Here is a 19,870-nt window from a genome sequence, read left to right as displayed (position 1 = left end):
GCAGGATCGCGTGATGTTGTATTGGACAGCAGCGGTGGTTTATTGCATTGCACTGACAGTGATCGGTGTGTGACAAGGTGCAGCAGCGCAGCCGTAGAGTTAGCAGAATGTACGGTGCTGCTGATGGTTTGTACAGTGAGAGCTCTGCTGGTGCTGCACGTAACTGAGCAGCTAGGTGGCAGGGAGCCCGGTACAAGTCTCTGCACCACCCTATGACCAGCAGGGAGGAGGAGGATGGAGCACGCACGTCCAGAGGGATAACCAGGATGCGCGGTTTCTCCCTTTCTGTCCGTCTCCCATCCACATACTCCTAGACAGCCAACCAGTGGCTTCTGGGCGGCTCTAGGCAGCAAATCCGCCCTCCCTTTGGGTTTATTGAGAGTTCTATCAAGAAATCCAGTTCAGAGGGAAAGGGAGGGCTATCTAGCGCACGTCTGTGAGAGGGATACTATAAAGAGGGAAGAAGGAACATCCTGCAATCTCCGAGCGATCTGGTTGGGGATTTCTGGCAGCTAGCACTTGAGAAGCGCTATTCCAACTCTGACTTCTGCCACACCAAGTTTCAGACTCTTGATTTTTTTTTCCTTTCTTTCTTTTTATTTTTCTTCTTTTTTTTTTTTTTTTCTTCTTTTAACACCGTTAGAGGCAGCTGGAGATATTACCGTGCGTTCAATGGAAAATAAGAGCGGCTTGATCAGTCCAGCTGGATGTGGTACCCATTTCACGTTTTATTACTACTTAGGAGGATGGTGACTGGTGGACCCGGCGGAGAGAAGGATTTGATTTACAATGCAACTGAGTGCTAGCCTGGAGTTGCTAAATCACCGTCCAGGAGCAGCAACACATTTTGAGGGAGCCTTTGGGTTGATGATGCACAAACTGGTCCTGTTTGTCTTGTTGCCAATCGCTGCTGGATGGATTCCTAGATGCACAGCATCCGTTCATTCAAGGGACGCCTGGGAAGTGTGAAGTTGAGCCTGGTGGCGTTTTATTTTTCTGGTGTTTTTGTTTTTTCCTCTAGCCTGAGAGTCTAGATCTTGTTGTGAGAGCACACTTCTGCCTGCATCTGTACCTGCCTCTATCACCCTGCTGGAACTAATCACAAGCATCAGCTTCTGCACAGCCTAATGCAGATAAGATTACAGCTCAGAAACTGCCCAGTTTACGCCAAGTGTCTGCTAGCAGCGTTTTCTCCTGTGTAATCTGCAGCTACTGGAGCAGCTAGGCAGTCCGAACAAGCACCGTGCTTTTTACCTGCTGCACTTACCAACAGTATTTAACAAGTATTAGATGAAAATCCCATCCCTGGGCTAACCTTTTACTACCAGACTGCGTCTTTCCCGCATCACAAGAGGCATAACTGTCCTGCTACCTACAACTGCTTCATCCCTGGCTGCAGCTAACTGGCCTCTGGACTGGGAACAGCAGCTGCCTTGTAAGTTGTAAGACCTTTATTACTAGTTAAGGCACCCACATGCGTTACAGTGTGATTGGGTTGCCTATAAATGTGGGGGGCAGACACACACAGTACAATCAGATCATAATAACCCATGCCATTCTAACAAAGTTAACAGAATGAATTTGCAAATCGTATTTTCTGACTATTTGATCTGATTGTAATGTGTGTGATAGCATTGGGCGATGACATGTAGGGTTCTGTAGAACAGTGGGGAAGCTTGATGAGGATTTTTCTTGCAGGGGTAAATATGCAGTGTTTTACTGCCATATTAATTGTGACTAGATTGAATACAAATGTTGCATGCCTTGCCCAGTAGCCTAGTATGGGAAATGCTAGATAAACCGGTGGGAAATCAGTGAAGCAGCCTCAAGCATGCAGTCAGTATGGGTCTGAAGGAAAGCATAAGAAGAAGGATTGTAAAGACTTGCCAGGTTAGTGGTAACGTGAGCTAGAAAAGCCTGGGTTTGTCTTCTAGCTATCAGGGATTGCAAGTATACTGAGCAGTTGCGGCAGCAGCTTCTACAGCCCTTTCCAGCTCTCCATATCATAGCAGTAGAGTAGCAAAGACACAAGGAATGGGCTCCGATAAGAGGAATGACTCCATAGTAGGGGCAATGAAGCACAAATTGTATTTGGCAGCTGACAGTGCAGTTACAAGGAATACTGGTAAGGACTTAGGATTCTATTGGCAACAGTTATACGGATAGGTGCATTATGTGAATTCTACATCACGCTGCCTTGATTAGAATATTAGAAAAACAAATGTGTGGGAATAGCGTATTTGGCTTAATGAAGAAAAGTGGCCAACTGCATACTATGTATGCAGAATGCCGGGCATGCTAGCATCAGTGAATAGGATTCTTTTTTTTTTTATTTTCTTTATCAGACATGACTGCCTAGGCTGAAAGCAGGCACTTTTTACAAGTGATATATTGTAATGTGTTGTGTATTTATATCTGTACAGACTTATATTATACTGAATGAAACAAATCTGTTTGTTTGTGTGATTGTGTTGACAGCTGTTGGCTCCAATTAGAAATGAGATGTAAGGCATCTTGCAGTCCATGCACGCCTCCTCTTGCAAATCGGCACCATTTCTCAGAGGCAACCCTTAAATCCTAAAATCCAAGAAAACAAAGGAAGCACATTATCATGGACCTAAGGGATTTTTACCTGTTGGCTGCTCTTATTGCCTGCTTAAGGCTGGATTCTGCCATCGCCCAGGAACTTATTTACACCATAAGGGAGGAACTGCCGGAAAATGTACCTATTGGAAACATACCAAAGGAGTTGAATATCTCACACATCAATGCTGCAACTGGAACTAGTAACAGCCTCGTCTACAGACTGGTCTCTAAAGCTGGCGACTCTCCTCTGGTCAAGGTGTCCAGCACCACTGGAGAGCTCTTCACCACCTCCACAAGGATAGATAGAGAAAAACTGTGTGCCGGTTCCTCTTATGCCGAGGAAAATGAATGTTTCTTTGAGCTTGAAGTAGTCATCCTCCCCAATGACTTTTTCCGTCTTATTAAGATCAAGATAATTGTCACTGATACCAATGATAATGCACCCATGTTCCCTTCAACTGTGATCAATATCTCTATACCAGAAAACACACTTATAAACAGTCGCTTTCCCATCCCATCAGCAGTGGACCCTGACACAGGTTTCAATGGAGTGCAACACTATGAGCTTTTAAATGGGCAGAGTGTCTTTGGACTGGACATTGTCGAGACACCAGAGGGGGAGAAATGGCCACAGCTGATTGTGCAGCAGGTGTTGGACAGAGAGCAAAAGGACACTTATGTGATGAAAATCAAAGTGGAGGATGGTGGCAGCCCTCAGAAATCCAGCACTGCTATCCTGCAAGTCACAGTAAGTGATGTGAATGACAACAAACCAGTGTTCAAAGAAAGTCAGGTAGAAGTTCACATCCCCGAGAATGCTCCCATAGGGACCTCTGTAGTACAGTTGCATGCAACAGATGCAGACATAGGTACCAATGCTGAAATCAGATACATCTATGGTGCCCAAGTGACATCGGCTACCAAAAGGCTTTTTGCTTTACACAACAGTACTGGATTAATTACAGTTCAGAGACCCTTGGACAGAGAAGATTCTGCAATTCACAAGTTAACTGTCTTAGCTACAGATGGCAGCTCCACACCTGCGAGGGCAACAGTGACTATCAATGTAACTGATGTGAATGACAACCCACCTAACATAGATCTCAGGTATATTATAAGTCCAATAAATGGAACAGTGTATTTATCAGAGAAGGACCCTATCAATACAAAGATAGCCCTGATCACAGTGTCCGATAAAGACACAGATGTCAACAGCAAGGTCATCTGTTTTATTGAAAGAGAAGTCCCCTTTCATTTAAAAGCTGTTTATGATAACCAGTATTTGCTAGAGACTTCTTCTTTGTTGGACTATGAGGGCACCAAAGAATTTAGTTTTAAGATAGTTGCAGCTGACACGGGAAAGCCTAGCTTGAACCAGACTGCCTTGGTGAGAGTGGAATTGGAGGATGAGAATGACAACCCTCCAATCTTTACTCAGCCTGTAATTGAGCTATCAGTGTCTGAAAACAACCGCAGAGGTTTATACTTAACTACTATCAGTGCCACAGATGAAGACAGTGGGAAGAATTCTGACATTGTTTACCAGCTTGGCCCTAATGCATCTTTCTTTGATCTGGACCGGAAGACAGGAGTTTTGACAGCCTCTAGAGTTTTTGACAGAGAGGAGCAGGAACGTTTCATTTTCACTGTCACAGCCAGAGACAATGGGACTCCTCCACTGCAGAGCCAAGCAGCTGTGATTGTGACTGTGCTGGATGAGAATGACAATAGCCCCAAGTTTACACACAACCACTTTCAGTTCTTTGTGTCTGAAAACCTACCAAAGTACAGCACAGTGGGAGTCATAACAGCAACAGATTCAGATGCGGGAGAGAACAAAGCTGTAACCCTTTCAATACTTAATGATAATGAAAACTTTGTCCTAGATCCATATTCTGGTTTGATTAAGTCCAATGTGTCTTTTGACAGGGAGCAGCAAGGTTCATACACATTTGATGTCAAAGCTGTAGATGGAGGCCAGAGTCCACGCTCCTCCACAGCAAAAGTAACAATCAATATAATGGATGCTAATGATAATAGCCCTGTAGTTATCTCCCCTCCATCCAATACATCATTTAAACTGGTGCCTCTTTCAGCCATTCCTGGTTCCGTAGTTGCAGAAGTTTTCGCTGTGGATGTTGACACGGGGATGAATGCTGAACTGAAATACACAATTGTCAGTGGAAATAGCAAAGGATTGTTTCGAATAGATCCAGTAACAGGCAATATTACTTTAGAAGAGAAACCATCAGCAACAGATGTAGGCCTACACCGCCTAGTGGTAAATATCAGTGACCTGGGATACCCCAAGCCTTTGCACACTCTGGTTCTGGTGTTTCTTTATGTAAATGAGACAGCTGGGAATGCCTCCTACATTCATGATTTGATACGCAGGACTATGGAGACTCCTCTAGACAGAAACATTGGAGACAACAGTCAGCCTTATCAAAATGAGGATTACCTTACAATTATGATTGCAATAGTGGCAGGTGCCATGGTGGTCATTGTGGTCATCTTTGTGACAGTTCTTGTCCGGTGTCGGCATGCATCAAGGTTTAAAGCTGCCCAGAGGAGCAAACAAGGGGCAGAATGGATGTCACCAAACCAGGAGAGCAAACAGAATAAGAAAAAGAAAAGGAAGAAACGAAAGTCTCCTAAAAGTTCTCTGCTGAACTTTGTTACCATCGAGGAATCTAAACCTGATGACACTGTACATGAACCTATCAACGGGACAATTAGTCTTCCAGCCGAGCTGGAGGAACAAGGGATCGGACGCTTTGATTGGGGAACTGCCCCCCCAACAACCTTCAAGCCTAACAGCCCTGACCTAGCTAAGCATTACAAGTCTGCCTCTCCGCAGTCTGCTTTTCATCTTAAAGCAGACACTCCAGTGTCAGTGAAAAAGCATCATGTCATTCAGGAACTTCCTTTGGACAACACCTTTGTTGGGGGTTGTGACACCCTCTCCAAACGCTCTTCCACTAGTTCAGATCACTTCAGTGCCTCAGAGTGCAGCTCCCAGGGAGGCTTCAAGACAAAAGGTCCTTTACACACCAGACAGGTAAACGAGCACTTTTACTGGTCTATAAGTACTGCATACAAGTGCCCAATCAACCAGTATTAAAGTGCCACTATGTCTTCATACAGTCATCTTTGACTTGCTCATGTTACCGAGAGGGAAAAAAAAAATCAACCCCTTTCCATTTTTTTTCCACTGAGTCTTGACAGACTTTTGAGGACTCAGAAGTTCAGAATATATATGCATACATGTGTTTATGCATATATGCATTTACCATTGTTACATTCCTGATTGTACTGTACTATACATGTGCATGTTAAATCTCACGGCCCCACTGTAACCCCTATACTCCAATAATGAAAAGGAAAACAAAAATGTTCCAGAGGACTTCCTATTGTCACCATGAATATGTCACATATGCTCCACTGTGCAGACTTCAGAAGATCTTGCTTTAAAACTTTTTTATTCTTAATTTGATGGACAAGTATTATATAAGGTCACACAAAAAAGGGGTTCACTTTTTTTTACTCTTGCTGGAAAATGAGATGATGTATTTTGCATTAAATACCAATTGTGAGTAAAAATGCATGACTGGGTGCAATTCACATCTGGAAAATGTATTTTAATGTTTAAATGATTTTTTTTTTATTTTCTTTTGTACAGTATTTATCAGAAAAATTACAGGTATGCTAAAAAAACATGCTTGTAGCTAAATTGAAGTTCTATATGTACTTATCAGTCCTGTGCCTTTGCTAGGCTTCCTAGCTGCACAATGTATTTTATGTGTTCTTCTGTCCTACAAATATCAAAATTTAAATAAATAGTCTATATATACTATTTATAAATACTTTCCTGTGTATGAATCCGTCTTTAAAGAAACCAATATGCCGCAAAAGTCAATGTGCAAAGTGCAGTAACCCCTGACAAACACCGTAAACCACCTTTCAGTCTTAGGAGTAACCTAAGCTCATGAAAGGTGAAATCTGATTGGTTGGTCACTTCACTTTCCACATAAGCACTTTCTTACTAAAATTAGCCCAGTAAAATTTGGAAAAAAATTGGTTAGAGTTTAACGCGTGAGTCCCAGTACACAGGCATTACTTTAATTAGTATGATAAGACGGTCCCGTGACTTTGAAGAATTATAGATTTGAATTGCCCCCAGGTTTAAGTTATGTCATACTTGAAAGTTTTTACAGAATTTCTATAGAAGGGTGTATGAACTGTCTACCCAGCATTTGTTATATTATACGTCTTCTTATACAGCAAACTTCTGCTTTGAGGCAATGGATTTATTCAAATAATTAGAGCAAAAATTATGCAGAAAGAACTCAATCCATTGTAAATATTTCTTCATCTAAGTAAAGCAAAAGCAATCTGTCAAAGCCCATTTTAGCTGTGAAATTTGCCATCTAAAGAGGGATTAGTGATCAGGGAAACTCATATTTTACAAAATCCAGCATTAGCTTTCAGACCAATAATTCCCTACTAATAAAGATTTAAATGCAGAGCTGTCTAATTTATTTCATTGAGACTTGTTTGCTGCCTCTGAATTAGAGTAGCGGAGCAGCCTGTAGATGGCAGTAAGGTTCTATGTGGCTTGTTCTGGCTTGGTGCCAAGCCTGCAGTATATTAGACATGGGGGGGAGGAATAGATCAGGCTGGCTCTACAGCCAAAGAAACCTTTTATTTAATGACAGTTGCACTGGAGCGACCAGTCCTTGAGTTTGTAAAGCAGATCCAGAATGGATAGGGTGTACTGCACCAACTTCCTCATCTTCATTTCATATGCCCAATAAGTAATGGGACTTCTGGCGTTAGGCCTTAGGAATTGTGAATGCTTGCAGTGGTAGTATTCTGTGTAAGGAAAAAGAACAGTTTGTGTTTCACAGTTCACCATGCCTTGTGACTATGCTATATACCGTAACTGTACTTGTTGTACATCGCTATTGTCCATGCAAGTCATTTAATAATGTAGTGCAACAAGCAATAAAGACGAGCAGCATGCAAAAATCCATAGCAGCCAATCAGGTTTCACCTCTTATAGGTTAACGGCTGTTAGAATACAGAATGGTGATTGCTGATTGGTTGCTTTTGATTACCGCTTTGACTATATTGCTTTTATACTGATAAAGTAAAGCCACTTATTTTACCGCACAGCCCTGTGAATTGCTGGTGAATTGTGAATTTATTTTACCATATCATCACCCATCACACTTAACATTTTACCCTTATGGAAGAGCTTACGAGCGACTCTGCCGGCGCAATTGTGGCCTCAAATATTGAGAATTTTTTTGTTGTTGCTGCTGCTGTTGGCTCCTGCCAGAGTTCTGTAAACTACTTTAAATGACAGTTGGCTTCCTTTCATTCTTTATTTATAGACGTGGAGGCTGATCTATTGGTTACTGTATAAGTAATTCCCTTTCAAAGGATCTATTTTCTCAGTACAACATTACCATATCAGGCATGCTTTATTGACAGCCGTTTTATTGTAGCCAGAGGCTTTACAGTAAGCTGTTTATTGCTGTTCCCTAACTCTGTTGACAGCAATTGGGGAATTAATTTCCTTGCCCTAGTGAATTTTCTTGGGTATAAACAACAGATGTTAAAGATATGAAACAATGACCCACTTATATGCTACAAGTATGATGTAACTCGCTTCAAGTAGCGATATTTCTCAGCTGTAACTTTGGGTCATCAAAGGGTGGGGGCCTGTAGGATGTGACTGCTGCAGACTGGGTGTTGTGACAAGATACTTCCAACTGTGCTGTCGTACAATCCAGTCTCTCTTCATTTTAGTAGTAGACTCAGAGCAGATATGGTAAAAGTTAAAGCTGAAGTAGTGAGTGTGTCTGTTAATAATTCACATTCTTAACATAGAAGGAACAGAAAAAAAAAATCCAATATTCACAACATTCTCAAGTGCTATACCAAAAAGCATGGGGATAGTCTAACCATTTTATTTTTTAAGATGTGAAAAGTAATTTTTTGCTATCACTTAAGCAATATCTTTGGGCGTTTAATTCCAAAATAGTAATTCTTTTTTCCTCAATTTAAAAAAAATAAAAAACATTATATATAGTTACTTTCCTCCAACTTAAAATGATGTTTTCTTTAATAAAAATAAAAATCCTGTTGCTCGTAAATGCTCCTAGATTATTAACCATGTATTCATATACACTTACATAGCCATTTAGCTATATAAAATGGAATTTATCTCACAGAACTTTGTGTATATATATATATATATATATATATATATATATATATATATATATATATATATATATACATATACATATATATATATATATATATATATATATATATATATAATTTTTTTTTTTTTTGAGGGTTGATTTGCAACTTTTCAGATCAGTACTACTTTTTTAACATCCAGAACAGTATCAACGTTTTCATGCTCCGGTTTAAACGTATTGAGTAAAGGATACAGAACGTTTTCCTGGTTAACTAAAAACGTTCAATTTAGGTAACCCTAGTCATTGTTTATAGTATACTTTTGGCCAGTTATTCTTACCCTCTCAGCATACTTCATACTGTGTGCATTAAGGCCTTGTATCTACCAGCAGACTAGTTGTTACACACATTTTTATGGCATCACATGTAAAGTAATTTATTCCAAGTAAAATAAACCAGCACTGTTTCATCACTGCCTGTAGATATACATGTTGATTATTTTTGTGCAGTTGCTGTATAAAACCGTGAATGACAATATTCAGGGGGTTTAATGGAAGCTATGGGTTTTAACCCTCATGGTTTTGTGGCTGTGCACTGGGTGTTTATTACAGAAGGGATGTGGAAAAAAAAAAGAAAATGTGTATACAGCTGGAAAGGCGTACGCAGAACTAGATTAGCATAATCCCTTCTGGGAATGGGATGTCAGGGCCCTTGGTATTTAGAAGGTTAACAGTTATTGTTGATCTGAAAAACAGCAAGTTATATGGTACTGTCAGTAATTGTTATTTGTTTATACTTTGAAGTGCTGGCAAGTTCACAGTTCACAACGCTAAAATAAATTGCCTTTTTAATACCATAATTTTATTTGTTAATGTAGGAAAATGTCATCTGTAAGTGCTCAGCTCCATCCTGTCTCAAGCATAGGTGACACATTGTAAATTGAATGATGAAAATGTTCCAAAAAACAATTTATTTTTGCATGCAGAACGGTCTTGCTCATTATTCAAGAAAAAAAAATATTTTTAAAATATTTTAGAGTTCATTTTCTCATTATTAAAGAGGAGGAGGGGAAGGGGGGATTTGTAATACTGTGAAATGTATCATGCTTAAAGTCAGAACACAAACTGACTTTGTCACCACTACTGAGTTAATAAGTCGGAGGCCATTGTTTATTTTAGTGATGGAGAGGCAGTTCATATTTAGAGGCTTCGGAGGTTGACCCTTACTGCTAATAATATAACATTGCAATTTGCTACTCTCAAGTGGCGCATGTTGCTGCAGTGCTTCAACATTACTGTTCCGAGCTCATAAACCAGTAGTATAAAAAATACCCAAATCATTAGCAACATGTGTAGGTGAACCAGATTACAGTAACACGAGACTCAAGCATAGTAATAATGTCATCTATGCAAGCATTTTTATAGTATGATCCTCCTTACAATTTCCAGAGTTTAAAGCAAACCTAAAGCCAAAAAAGTATGATATAATGAACTGTATGTGCAGTACGCATAATGTAGTAGCAAAGAAAAATTCTCATATTTTTAGTTATGGTGTACTGTTTTTTTTCTTATAACACTGCATCACACTGTCTAAGGGCCCATTCACACCTAAAATTGCAAAACGCTAGCGATTACCACCAGCGTTTTGCGGGAGTAATTTTGCCTTGATTACCGCGGAAAAATCATTGGACAGAGTAGCGTTTTGGGAGCGATCACGATTAGCTGTTGTATACATGCTAATGGGGAACTCTCCAGAATCGTCGCCAAAATGCTGCATTGACGCTAATCGCAAAAGCCCACGATTGTGGCAGTGAGAACACTGCCATAGGGAAACATTAGCTACACTGTTTACAAAACTGCTAGCAGTTTGCGGTGAGCGGGAATCGCACGATTCCCGTTCAAGTGGGAACGAGCCCTAAGGGCTGGTGCACACCAAGAGCTTTTCTGAGTGTCTTTAAAAACGCTAGTGCTCTGAAAAGCGCTCAGCTAATGTATTACAATGGGATGGTGCACACCAGAGCGGTTCATTTTTTCCAAAATGCTAACTTGTGTCCTGCAGCATTTTTGGTGATTTCTGAGGCGATTCAGCCTCAATGTTAAGTGTAGGAAAGTGGAAAATCGCTTTGAAAAACGCTAGATCAGAGCGATTTTCCAAGCGTTTTTGTTATACAAGCTGTTCAGTTACAGCTGTACTGTAACAAAAAATAAAAAAAACGCTACACCAAACGCTCCAAAAAATGCTAGGCATGTTTAGAAAATCGCTCTAAACATGCCTAGAATCGCTCAGAAAAACCTCTCCAAAAAACGCTAGTGTTTGCGGATCCGCTAGCTGTTTTTAGTGTGCACTGACCCACAGTCACAGTTTTAAAACCACACTCTGTCTTTTGACCTATAAAACAGAGCAGAAATAATGACCCTTTTAACTCTCCTGCAGTAAAGCTTTCTTATCTTAGGCCCAGTGCACACCAAAACCGCTAACAGATCCTCAAAACGCTAGCGGTTTTGGGAGCAGATTTCAGAGCGATTCTAGCCATGTTTAGAGACATTTTCTAAACATGCCTAGCGTTTTTGGGAGCGTTTTTGTGTAGCAGATTACTAATATTGTTACAGTAAAGCTGTTACTGAACAGCTTCTGTAACAAAAACATCTGGAAAACAGCTCTGATCTAGCGTTTTCCAGAGTGGTTTGCGTTTTTCCTATACTTTACATTGAGGCAGAAACGCTTCTGCAAACTGCAAACGTGCAGCAGGAGGCACGTTTGGGGTTTGCTAAAAACCTCAAACCGCTGGTGTGCACCATCCCCTTGAAATACATTAGCCAAGCGTTTTCACAGGCGGAAGCGGTTGGTGGATCGCTGCTAAAACCGCTCGGTGTGCACTGGGCCTTATTTGAAGCTGTTTCTCACTGTTAAAGTGTTTCAGAAAACAGGACAGTATACGACCCAGTGGATCAAATAGCTCAGAGAAGCTCTTTTGCATAGATAACAACTGACATTTTTTGTTTGTTTTTTTGTTGTTCTTTTACTCTCTCTGTACTGGAAAACAATATGATACTCGTTTCTGTGCTACTAATGTTCTAGTTCTTTGCTGTACTTCACATAGAATTTATTATCTCATAAGTTTATCTTTGCTTCAGGGTTGCATTAACAAGTATACAAGTATTCATGAATTATCCCATGTGCCCCATGCATGGCATATGAGAATTCACTAGCAATATGCTCTAATGTGCGCAGATGTGTATATATATATATATATATATTTATACATACATATATATATATATATATATATATATATATATATATATATTTGTATGGTAACCTGAGCTGTCTGGAGAGCCTATGACTTCAGGCTGCTCACTGGGCTCTTTAGCCTAATTAATATTCAACCAAGGCAAGCAGGATCAGACTAGTTTAGTGTTATGCTGGGAATACACGGGTCGATTCGGCGGCCGATTAGCCGGCAGATCGACCCCAGCTGCGGCCCGCTCGTCCGCGCGGATCGATCACCGCTCGTCCCCGCCGGCGCTTCCTTATCAGCGCTTGATTCCCTGCCATTGTCCGCCGGCGGGGATCGAGCAGGCGAAGGTCGAGCGGCTTGATCAGGCCAGCTGAATATTATCAGCTGGCCGGATCAGCTGGTCGATACACGGTACAGAAACGTTAGGCTTGTGTGATTAAACCAAGCCAGATACATTATTTTTTGGGTTTTCTCACAAAAAGTCATATTATTCAAGGGAAGGGAAAGAAGAATCCAATGAGTTTCCGTAACCAATGACACTCTTAACTTTATTTTGTGTAAGCTTTGCTGTATAGGCTTCATCACAGTTATGCTTGCTCTCACTACATTACCATGCAATGCTACTCTATTAAAGTGATACTCCACCTTCAGTGGAAAAATCAGTAGGTGCCAGGTCCTCCAACAGTGTGTTCATTTAAGGTTGTCTCTGTTACCTCTCCTGCCATCTGCCTTGATATAATTATTCCATGCCCCAAGTGGGAGATTACTGCACAGACAGCTATGTGCATAGTTCCAGCCTTAGAGAGGGGAGTACTGATGGATATGTCTGCTATGGAGCTCCTGAAAGTGTTGCAGGAGCTCAGTGCTCTGCCTTTCTGCAGTATGTCATCATTTATCAGAGGCTGGTGCTTAGTGATTTTTCCACTTAGGGCCCGTTCAGACTGCACACGTTTCCAGCCGCGTTTTGGAAACGCGTGCAGGAGGCTGACACGCACGACATCAGACAGTGCATAGAGTGCACTGTCTGATGTTCACACTGCATGCGTTCCGGACCTGTGCGGTCCGGTAACGCATGCTGCACGCAGATTTTGTCAAAACGCGCGGCTGTCCCATTCACTTTTCAGTGATGGGATCAGCCACGCAACGCACAGAAACGCGGATGGCGTGCGTTCGTACGCGTTGCGGTCCGCACGCGTTCCACACGCATGGCCATCCGCATTTGTGATCTGAACGGGCCCTAAATATAAATTATGATTTTAAATAAACAATATGAGGCTGCACATCCAAATTCTTTTAGATGATCTAGAAATGTATTTATTTATTTTTTAAGCGTGGTACACAACATAATTTTTCTGTGAACAGGTGCTTCAGAATTTGGGTGGGGCAGTTTAGGATTAGGCATCAGAAACTATGTTGGAAATACATATCACTGTATAGTGAACAGGTTCTACAAAGTGTGTGTGTGTGTGTGTGTGTGTGTGTGTGTGTGTGTGTGTGTGTGTGTGTGTGTGTGTGTGTGTGTGTGTGTGTGTGTGTGTGTGTGTGTGTGTGTGTGTGTGTGTGTGTGTGTGTGTGTGTGTGTGTGTGTGTGTGTGTGTGTGTGTGTGTGTGTGTGTGTGTGTGTTATATGTGTGTGTTATATTAATCATAGATATACACATACTGTATTCAATGTAATAATGTAATAATGATAGAGATGATAATATACATATCCCATGCAAGGGACATAAAACAGTATAACATATAAAGAACAAACAAAAATATCACAGATTCATTAAGTCTTTAGTCATATACTGAACATAATATGGAAATCATACAATAAGGTAGTCTATATGTTTGTGGATAATAATGAATATAGCGTAATTGCCACTGCACCAATGATTGGTAGATGTGCAGGAATCACCCTTGGAGTCACAAGTCACTGTAGATCACTCCATACGATTCGCACCATCTAAAAAAGGTTCTTGATTAGGCTTATTAAAAAGAGTTACAGCATCTTTCACATACCCACATGTGGATTTTTAGGATGCTGTAACTCTTTTTAATAAGCCTAATAAATAACCTTTTTTAGATGGTGCAAATCGTATGGAGTGATCTGTGTTCAGACAAAAATGCAGGGACATACCCAATAGTTTGAGGGCCGGTTCATATGGGCCTCTGGCGGCATCCCTTTTGTTGGCGTCTTGTTCGGGGGCCTTTGCGGGCTTTCTCCCGTAAACTTGAATGGGAGTGTTTGAGGATGAGTTCCGGGCGCTGGCAGTAAATGCCCGCCAATCGTCCATGTGAACCGCCCCTAAGAATCAGCATAGCATGTGTTAGATGGCAGTGGCAAACTGAGACTAAATACAGACTGTCATCTGACTTCATAAGTCTCTGCTAAGAAAAACAGGATCAGTGTGCTCAGAGGGCCTGATTCACAAAGCGGTGCAAAGTTTTTGCACGCCTGTGAAAAGACCCTTATCACGCCTAAACTCAGTTTAGGCGTGATGAAATTAAACTCATGCGAAATTCCCACGCGCAGTTTTACGTGCGCAATCGCGTAATTCCGCGTGCAGCGGCCATAGGGTTTTATGGGCGCATCGCGCGCACTGCGCCGCGCGATTGCGCACGCAAAAGTTTGCACGGGGGAATTTCGCGCGAGTTTCATTTTATCACGCCTAAACTGAGTTTAGGCGTAATAAGGGGCTTTTCACAGGCGTGCAAACAATTTGCACCACTTTGTGAATCAGGCCCCATGGGCGCTGCGCGCGGAATTACGCGATTGCGCGCGTAAAACTTTGCGCACGAAAAAAAAGCACAAATCGGTGCTAACTCAGTGGTGCAAAGCTTATCACGCCTAAAGTCTTTTAGGCGTGATAACTGAGTTATCACCACCTTGTGGATCAGGCCCATAGGGTGAAATTCTGCTATGCGATTGAGAGGTTATTTTAAGTTGAAGCAGCTAGGGAGCAAATAAAATCAGTAAGTGAACATACAAAGCACTGACTGTAAACAATGACCCTAAAGAGTAAATCAGTAAGTCTCCGTGAGCGTAGCAGTGGAGGGAGCAAACAGTGTGTGTGTGCGTGGGGGGGTGGGGGTGGATTGATTGGAAGTAGTCTGTTCTGGGCGCTGGAAGTAAAATAAATCATGAGTATGACTGCCAGTAGATCATGGTCTGAGTTATATGTTGTTATAAAGTGAGGAGACCCAGATACTAAAGATCAGGGTAAGTTGCCCTAAATCTACATAAGCAGCTAATAGTTGCCTTGAGGCAGACCTGACAAAAAGAAGGGAAAACAGAATAATATTTTAAGCCAAAGTAGGTGGGGGAGGCATATGATATTAATTTTCATATAGCAAGGAACATTTTTGCTTCTTAACTGGACGTCTTATCTACCAAAATTGCTTTAATTTTATTGTAAAACTAGGCACCTTAGCCGGTTTAATAACGGGCTAGGGCTGTCACCGCCGCCTCCTATCAGCACGCATGCGCGTGCCCTCGCCGCACGTGCGCGTGCCCCCGTCGCACGTGTGTGCGTGCCTGCTCGCTCGGCCCCCTGCCTGTCCTGCTCCCGTCCATCTGCTGTCCCTGCGGCATGTGTGCAGTACCACGCAGGGACACACACACGGACATGGGATACAGAGACACAGGGGTTTTATTAGGTAGGATATGGCATGCCCGAGAGAAACGTGCTCACGGAAATCGGTTGAAAAAAGACAGTCCAGCAATACGGAAAGGAAAAGAGCCGGGCACTTACCTAAAGTTGCTGCTTTTTATTCCTTGTGGATCACATAAACATACAAAAAGGTATAATACCAGTGAAGATGGCTTCCGGAGGCGAGGTGCACCCTTGCAGCTGAAGCCATTTGTATTTTTGTATGTTTAAGTGATCCCCAAGGAATAAAAAGTAGCAAATTTGGTAAGTGCCGGCTCTTTTCCTTTCTATATTATTTAAAAATAGTTTCACCATGTGATTAAATCACAAAACACCATTAAGCAGCCCATACACTCAGCCGATTTTCTGGCCGACCGATCGATCGCGATCGATCGATCGATCGATCGATCGCAAATCGGTTGGCCAATCGACCGATCGACGGCCGATTTCGATCGATTTCGATGGATTTCCATCGAACTAGCAGGGTGGAAAATTTAGGTCGATCTGATGAGATTGCTTATCAGTTTGCATTGACCTTAATGGAAATCTGATGGCAAAAAAATGCCATCAGATCGAATTTCAACAGATTTCAAACTGAAATCTATTGGAATTCTATCCTGGTAAAAAATGTTCTAAAAACGCATCAGATAGATCATCAGATGCATTTCTTATCTGTCTGCTGCCAATCTGACGAGTGTATGGGCACCTTTATGGTTAAGGCCATGTTCACAGTGTTGCGGTCTAACAGCCACTTTGCAACATGACCTCCAGCACTGCAATACGATGTGCGGTGGTAGTGTTGCGTTATAACGGGTTGCGGTATGGCAATGCACTGCATGCAGTGCGTTACTACAAACATGCTAACAGTAAAAGTAAGGCATAATTTTCATTGTCTGTATGCTTACTGTACCTGGATAACATGTGGCACCCTTGTCATGATCCATTGTGTTGCATTCCTGCTGTCACAGGGAACGCAACGGGCTCTGAATGTGGCCTTAATGTGTACCCGAGGCGGAGCAGGAGGGGGGGCAGATGGGATACAGAGGTGTGTTCCCTGGTTCATGACATGCCTCTGTGTCCCCTATGCAGCTAGTCAAAAATTTGGAGGGGGAAGGGGCGTCCATCGCAGGAGAGGCACTCCTGCAAAATGCCCACTTTGGGCCCTCTCCTTCCTCTCACTGGCCCTTCGAAGCCTATCCCCCGCCTGTTCCCCACCTTTCTGAGCTCTGTGATTCTCGGAATGAGAGCACAGAGCTCTTAATGCAGTGTTGTGACCCCTGAAAGCGAAAGTAAGCCATAACAGGCTTCAGGGGGTTGGGGAGCAGCGGGGATGGGTGCTACCTGATCCAACTTGCACCCAGGATCAGGTAGTATGTTTTTTATGACCAAAAAAACCTGCCTTGGGTTCTCTTTAACAGGAGGATTTAAGCATTATTTTACCGCACTTCACATGGATAACAGTTTATGGTATGCACAGAGAGTTTTACTGCTCCAAACTCAATGTTTATTGAATGCAATAGGCTTGAAATAGAAGGTGTATATTAATGTACATTAGGTCTTCAGCAGTAAGACTTAAAACGTGTAAACCATTAGGCCTCGTTCACATCTGTTGCGCTGAGAAACGCGTGAAAGCGCGTGGCAAAAAATGCATGCGCTTGTGCGCGCTTTAGTGCGCGTTTCTGTGCGTGGCGCTGCGCTTCTTTAAGGCACGTTTTGATTAATGTAGCAGTAGCAGTTGTCAATAAAGCTTTGTTTTTCTATGTAAATGTATTTTTTTTCCAAATAGGGGTAAAAAACGCATGCGCTTCTATGCGCTTGTACGCGCTTCTATGCACTTAAAAAGCACACCCATTCAATTGCATTGATGTGCGCTTTACAGCTCAATGCACAGAAATGCATGCAACACTACGTTTTTGTAACGCTGCTCAGCGCAGTGCATAGATGTGAACTGGCTACATTTAATAACATGGGAAAATCAAAACCTTTCTGAACAATGCGCTGTGAAAAGCGCACAGAAACGTCCCTTATGTGAACGAGGCCTAAAGCATGTGCAGTGCGCTAAAATAATGTGTGTAAATTAATGTTTTACAAAATAATACTGCTCTGTATATCAATCCTTACATTCTATGTTTTTAGAGTTTTCAACAGGTCCATAATGGTCTGGCCAGGTAAAACAATATATTTTTTAAGGTAATAAAAAAATGAAATTTAAATGCAGTGTTTTTCAAGGTTATTTTGAGGTAGCATTCACATGTCATGTTTGGCAGATTTCTTCCCAAAATCACAGCTGAATTGATTACAGTACTTCTCCCATACTGTAAAACTGCCTGTGAAACATCAAGGGCTTGATTCACTAACCGGCGCTAAGTGTTAGCGCCAGTGTGAAAAGCCCTTCTTGGGCGCTAGTGCGTGCAAACCTACTTTGCGCGCAGTCCCGCGTACTGCGCGCACAGCGCGGGTGTGCCTATGTGAGTGCTGATAATGTTGCACCCACTGCCCCTTGAGTCACACCTGGTGCGGCAAAAATGGCATATCGGGTGCCCCCGAAGTGGCGCATCACAGCGCTGCTTATCGGGTACCCGATGCGTCATTTTCGTCGCACCGGGTGCGACTTTTAAGAAGCAGCACCGCGCACTATTACCCGCGCTGCACGCGCAGTGAGCAGGGCTGTATCAAATGTGTGGGCTTAAAGCACCTAACGCCGTGGTTTGCGCACACTAACACTTAGGGCACACTAATCGGCTTAGCGCCGGTTAGTGAATCAAGCCCCAAGTCACTAGTTCCTAAATAATGCACTATAGCAGCCTACAGGGCCGGATTTGTATTTCTTACCGCCCAAGGCCGACTATTACCAGCCGCCCCAACCGAAAACCGTATCCTACCACCTCTCTCCACACACACCAATCCAAAAATTTTTGGGTCGATGGTGTCCACTATTGGGGCTAGTGCCGAGGTCTCCATGGCAACGTGAAGTGAATCAATCATGTCACACGGGGGAACTGGTCAATCAAGCGATCTACAGGTGATGGGTGTGGTGGGAGCCTTCCACCACACACACATAGTCAAAAGTGGCTCACAATTGGACATCGGGTGGGGTCAGCAACACGTAAAAGTGAGTCCTGTACCCACTGCTGTTTTCAGGGTAACAGTGCTGGCCAATCAATAATTAAGAAATGGGTACTGTGAGAGGCTGCCTTCTGTATTCTGTACTATTTGCTGGTGCTGCTCCTGGTCCTTTCATCCCCCACACCAAGTGCGTGAGACCCGGCCTTCTGTCACTGCCTGCAGCTGTTGCTATGTCATTGGTCAAGGTCTGGGTTTTTGCTAGTCACACACTGTTCACAAACGTTTGGTTAACGGACTGCAGCTGCCTGTAGCACAGCACAGGCAGATGCCAGCTGGTACTAATAGTGCAGTTATCCTGACCACTTTCATTTGTTTGGACACTTGCAAATAATGCCCACTGTCTGCAGGCCGCCCCTTGTTTATCTGGTGCCCTAGGCCATGGCCTATGTGGCCTTGCCAGAAATCCAGCCATGGCAGCCTAGTGACACACTGAACACAAAATGACCACACACACAAATACGCACAAACATACTTGGACACACACACACACACACACACACACACACACACACACACACGCATTTCATATCCCATCCTTTTCTACTTTGCACCAAAGCAGAGGCTGGGCCATGGTCATTTTGAGGACACATTGACACATTAGGACTCTACAGATTAAATACTGTAGTGCAAATAGAAATATAAGATTAAATGTGATGTAGTCCTATAAGCACTTTTCTTCATTTCATAAAAGTATTGTTTTAAGTACTGAATGACTAAAAGGAACAGCATGGGGGACAAGTCCCTAGACCAGATTTACTAGGTCATATCCAGAGAGTGACAAGCACATGGAGCTTGCTAGATATCTTCTGATCTGCTTCTGATATTCCCACTTGATATTATTGGAGATCTCTTGAGATCATATTTTTGTAATTTTTTATCTTTTGTAGCGCACATGTAGAAAGGTGGACATTTTTGTTGGTACCTAACAGTTGTTAACAAAATAACTTGGAACTGACAAAAAGTAATATTGTTTATTCTATATTGAAAAAAAAATCTGACTTTGCTTCAGAGTTTTAAATCAACAGAATATTTCAAATAATAATACAAATTAAAAAGGCTTGTACAA

At 42.3% G+C, this 19,870-nt stretch overlaps 1 protein-coding gene across 5 annotated transcripts in view; it reads left to right on the top strand.

Annotated features, from left to right (window-relative positions):
• The first annotated feature begins 418 nt into the window (after positions 1-418).
• The window catches only part of LOC137545980 (protocadherin-9), a 125,007-nt gene continuing 105,555 nt past the window's right edge, over positions 419-19,870 (top strand). For 4 of the 5 annotated variants that reach the window (XR_011026140.1, XM_068267838.1, XM_068267837.1 and 1 more), the window contains exons 1-2: positions 419-1,435; positions 2,479-5,647. Coding sequence is in view for 4 of the 5 variants with exons in the window: in XM_068267838.1 (XP_068123939.1) it covers positions 2,612-5,647 (3,036 nt within the window). In the remaining variant the exon portion in view is untranslated. Of the gene's footprint in view, positions 1,436-2,478; positions 6,137-19,870 lie in introns of those variants that run through there. The other variant, XM_068267836.1, reaches the window with a different exon arrangement.

This window comes from Hyperolius riggenbachi, chromosome 2 (genome assembly GCF_040937935.1).
Source record: "Hyperolius riggenbachi isolate aHypRig1 chromosome 2, aHypRig1.pri, whole genome shotgun sequence".
Classification (NCBI taxonomy): Eukaryota; Metazoa; Chordata; class Amphibia; order Anura; family Hyperoliidae; genus Hyperolius; species Hyperolius riggenbachi.
Note: the sequence above shows the minus strand (reverse complement) of the source record. Positions and strands in the feature narration are given on the sequence as shown.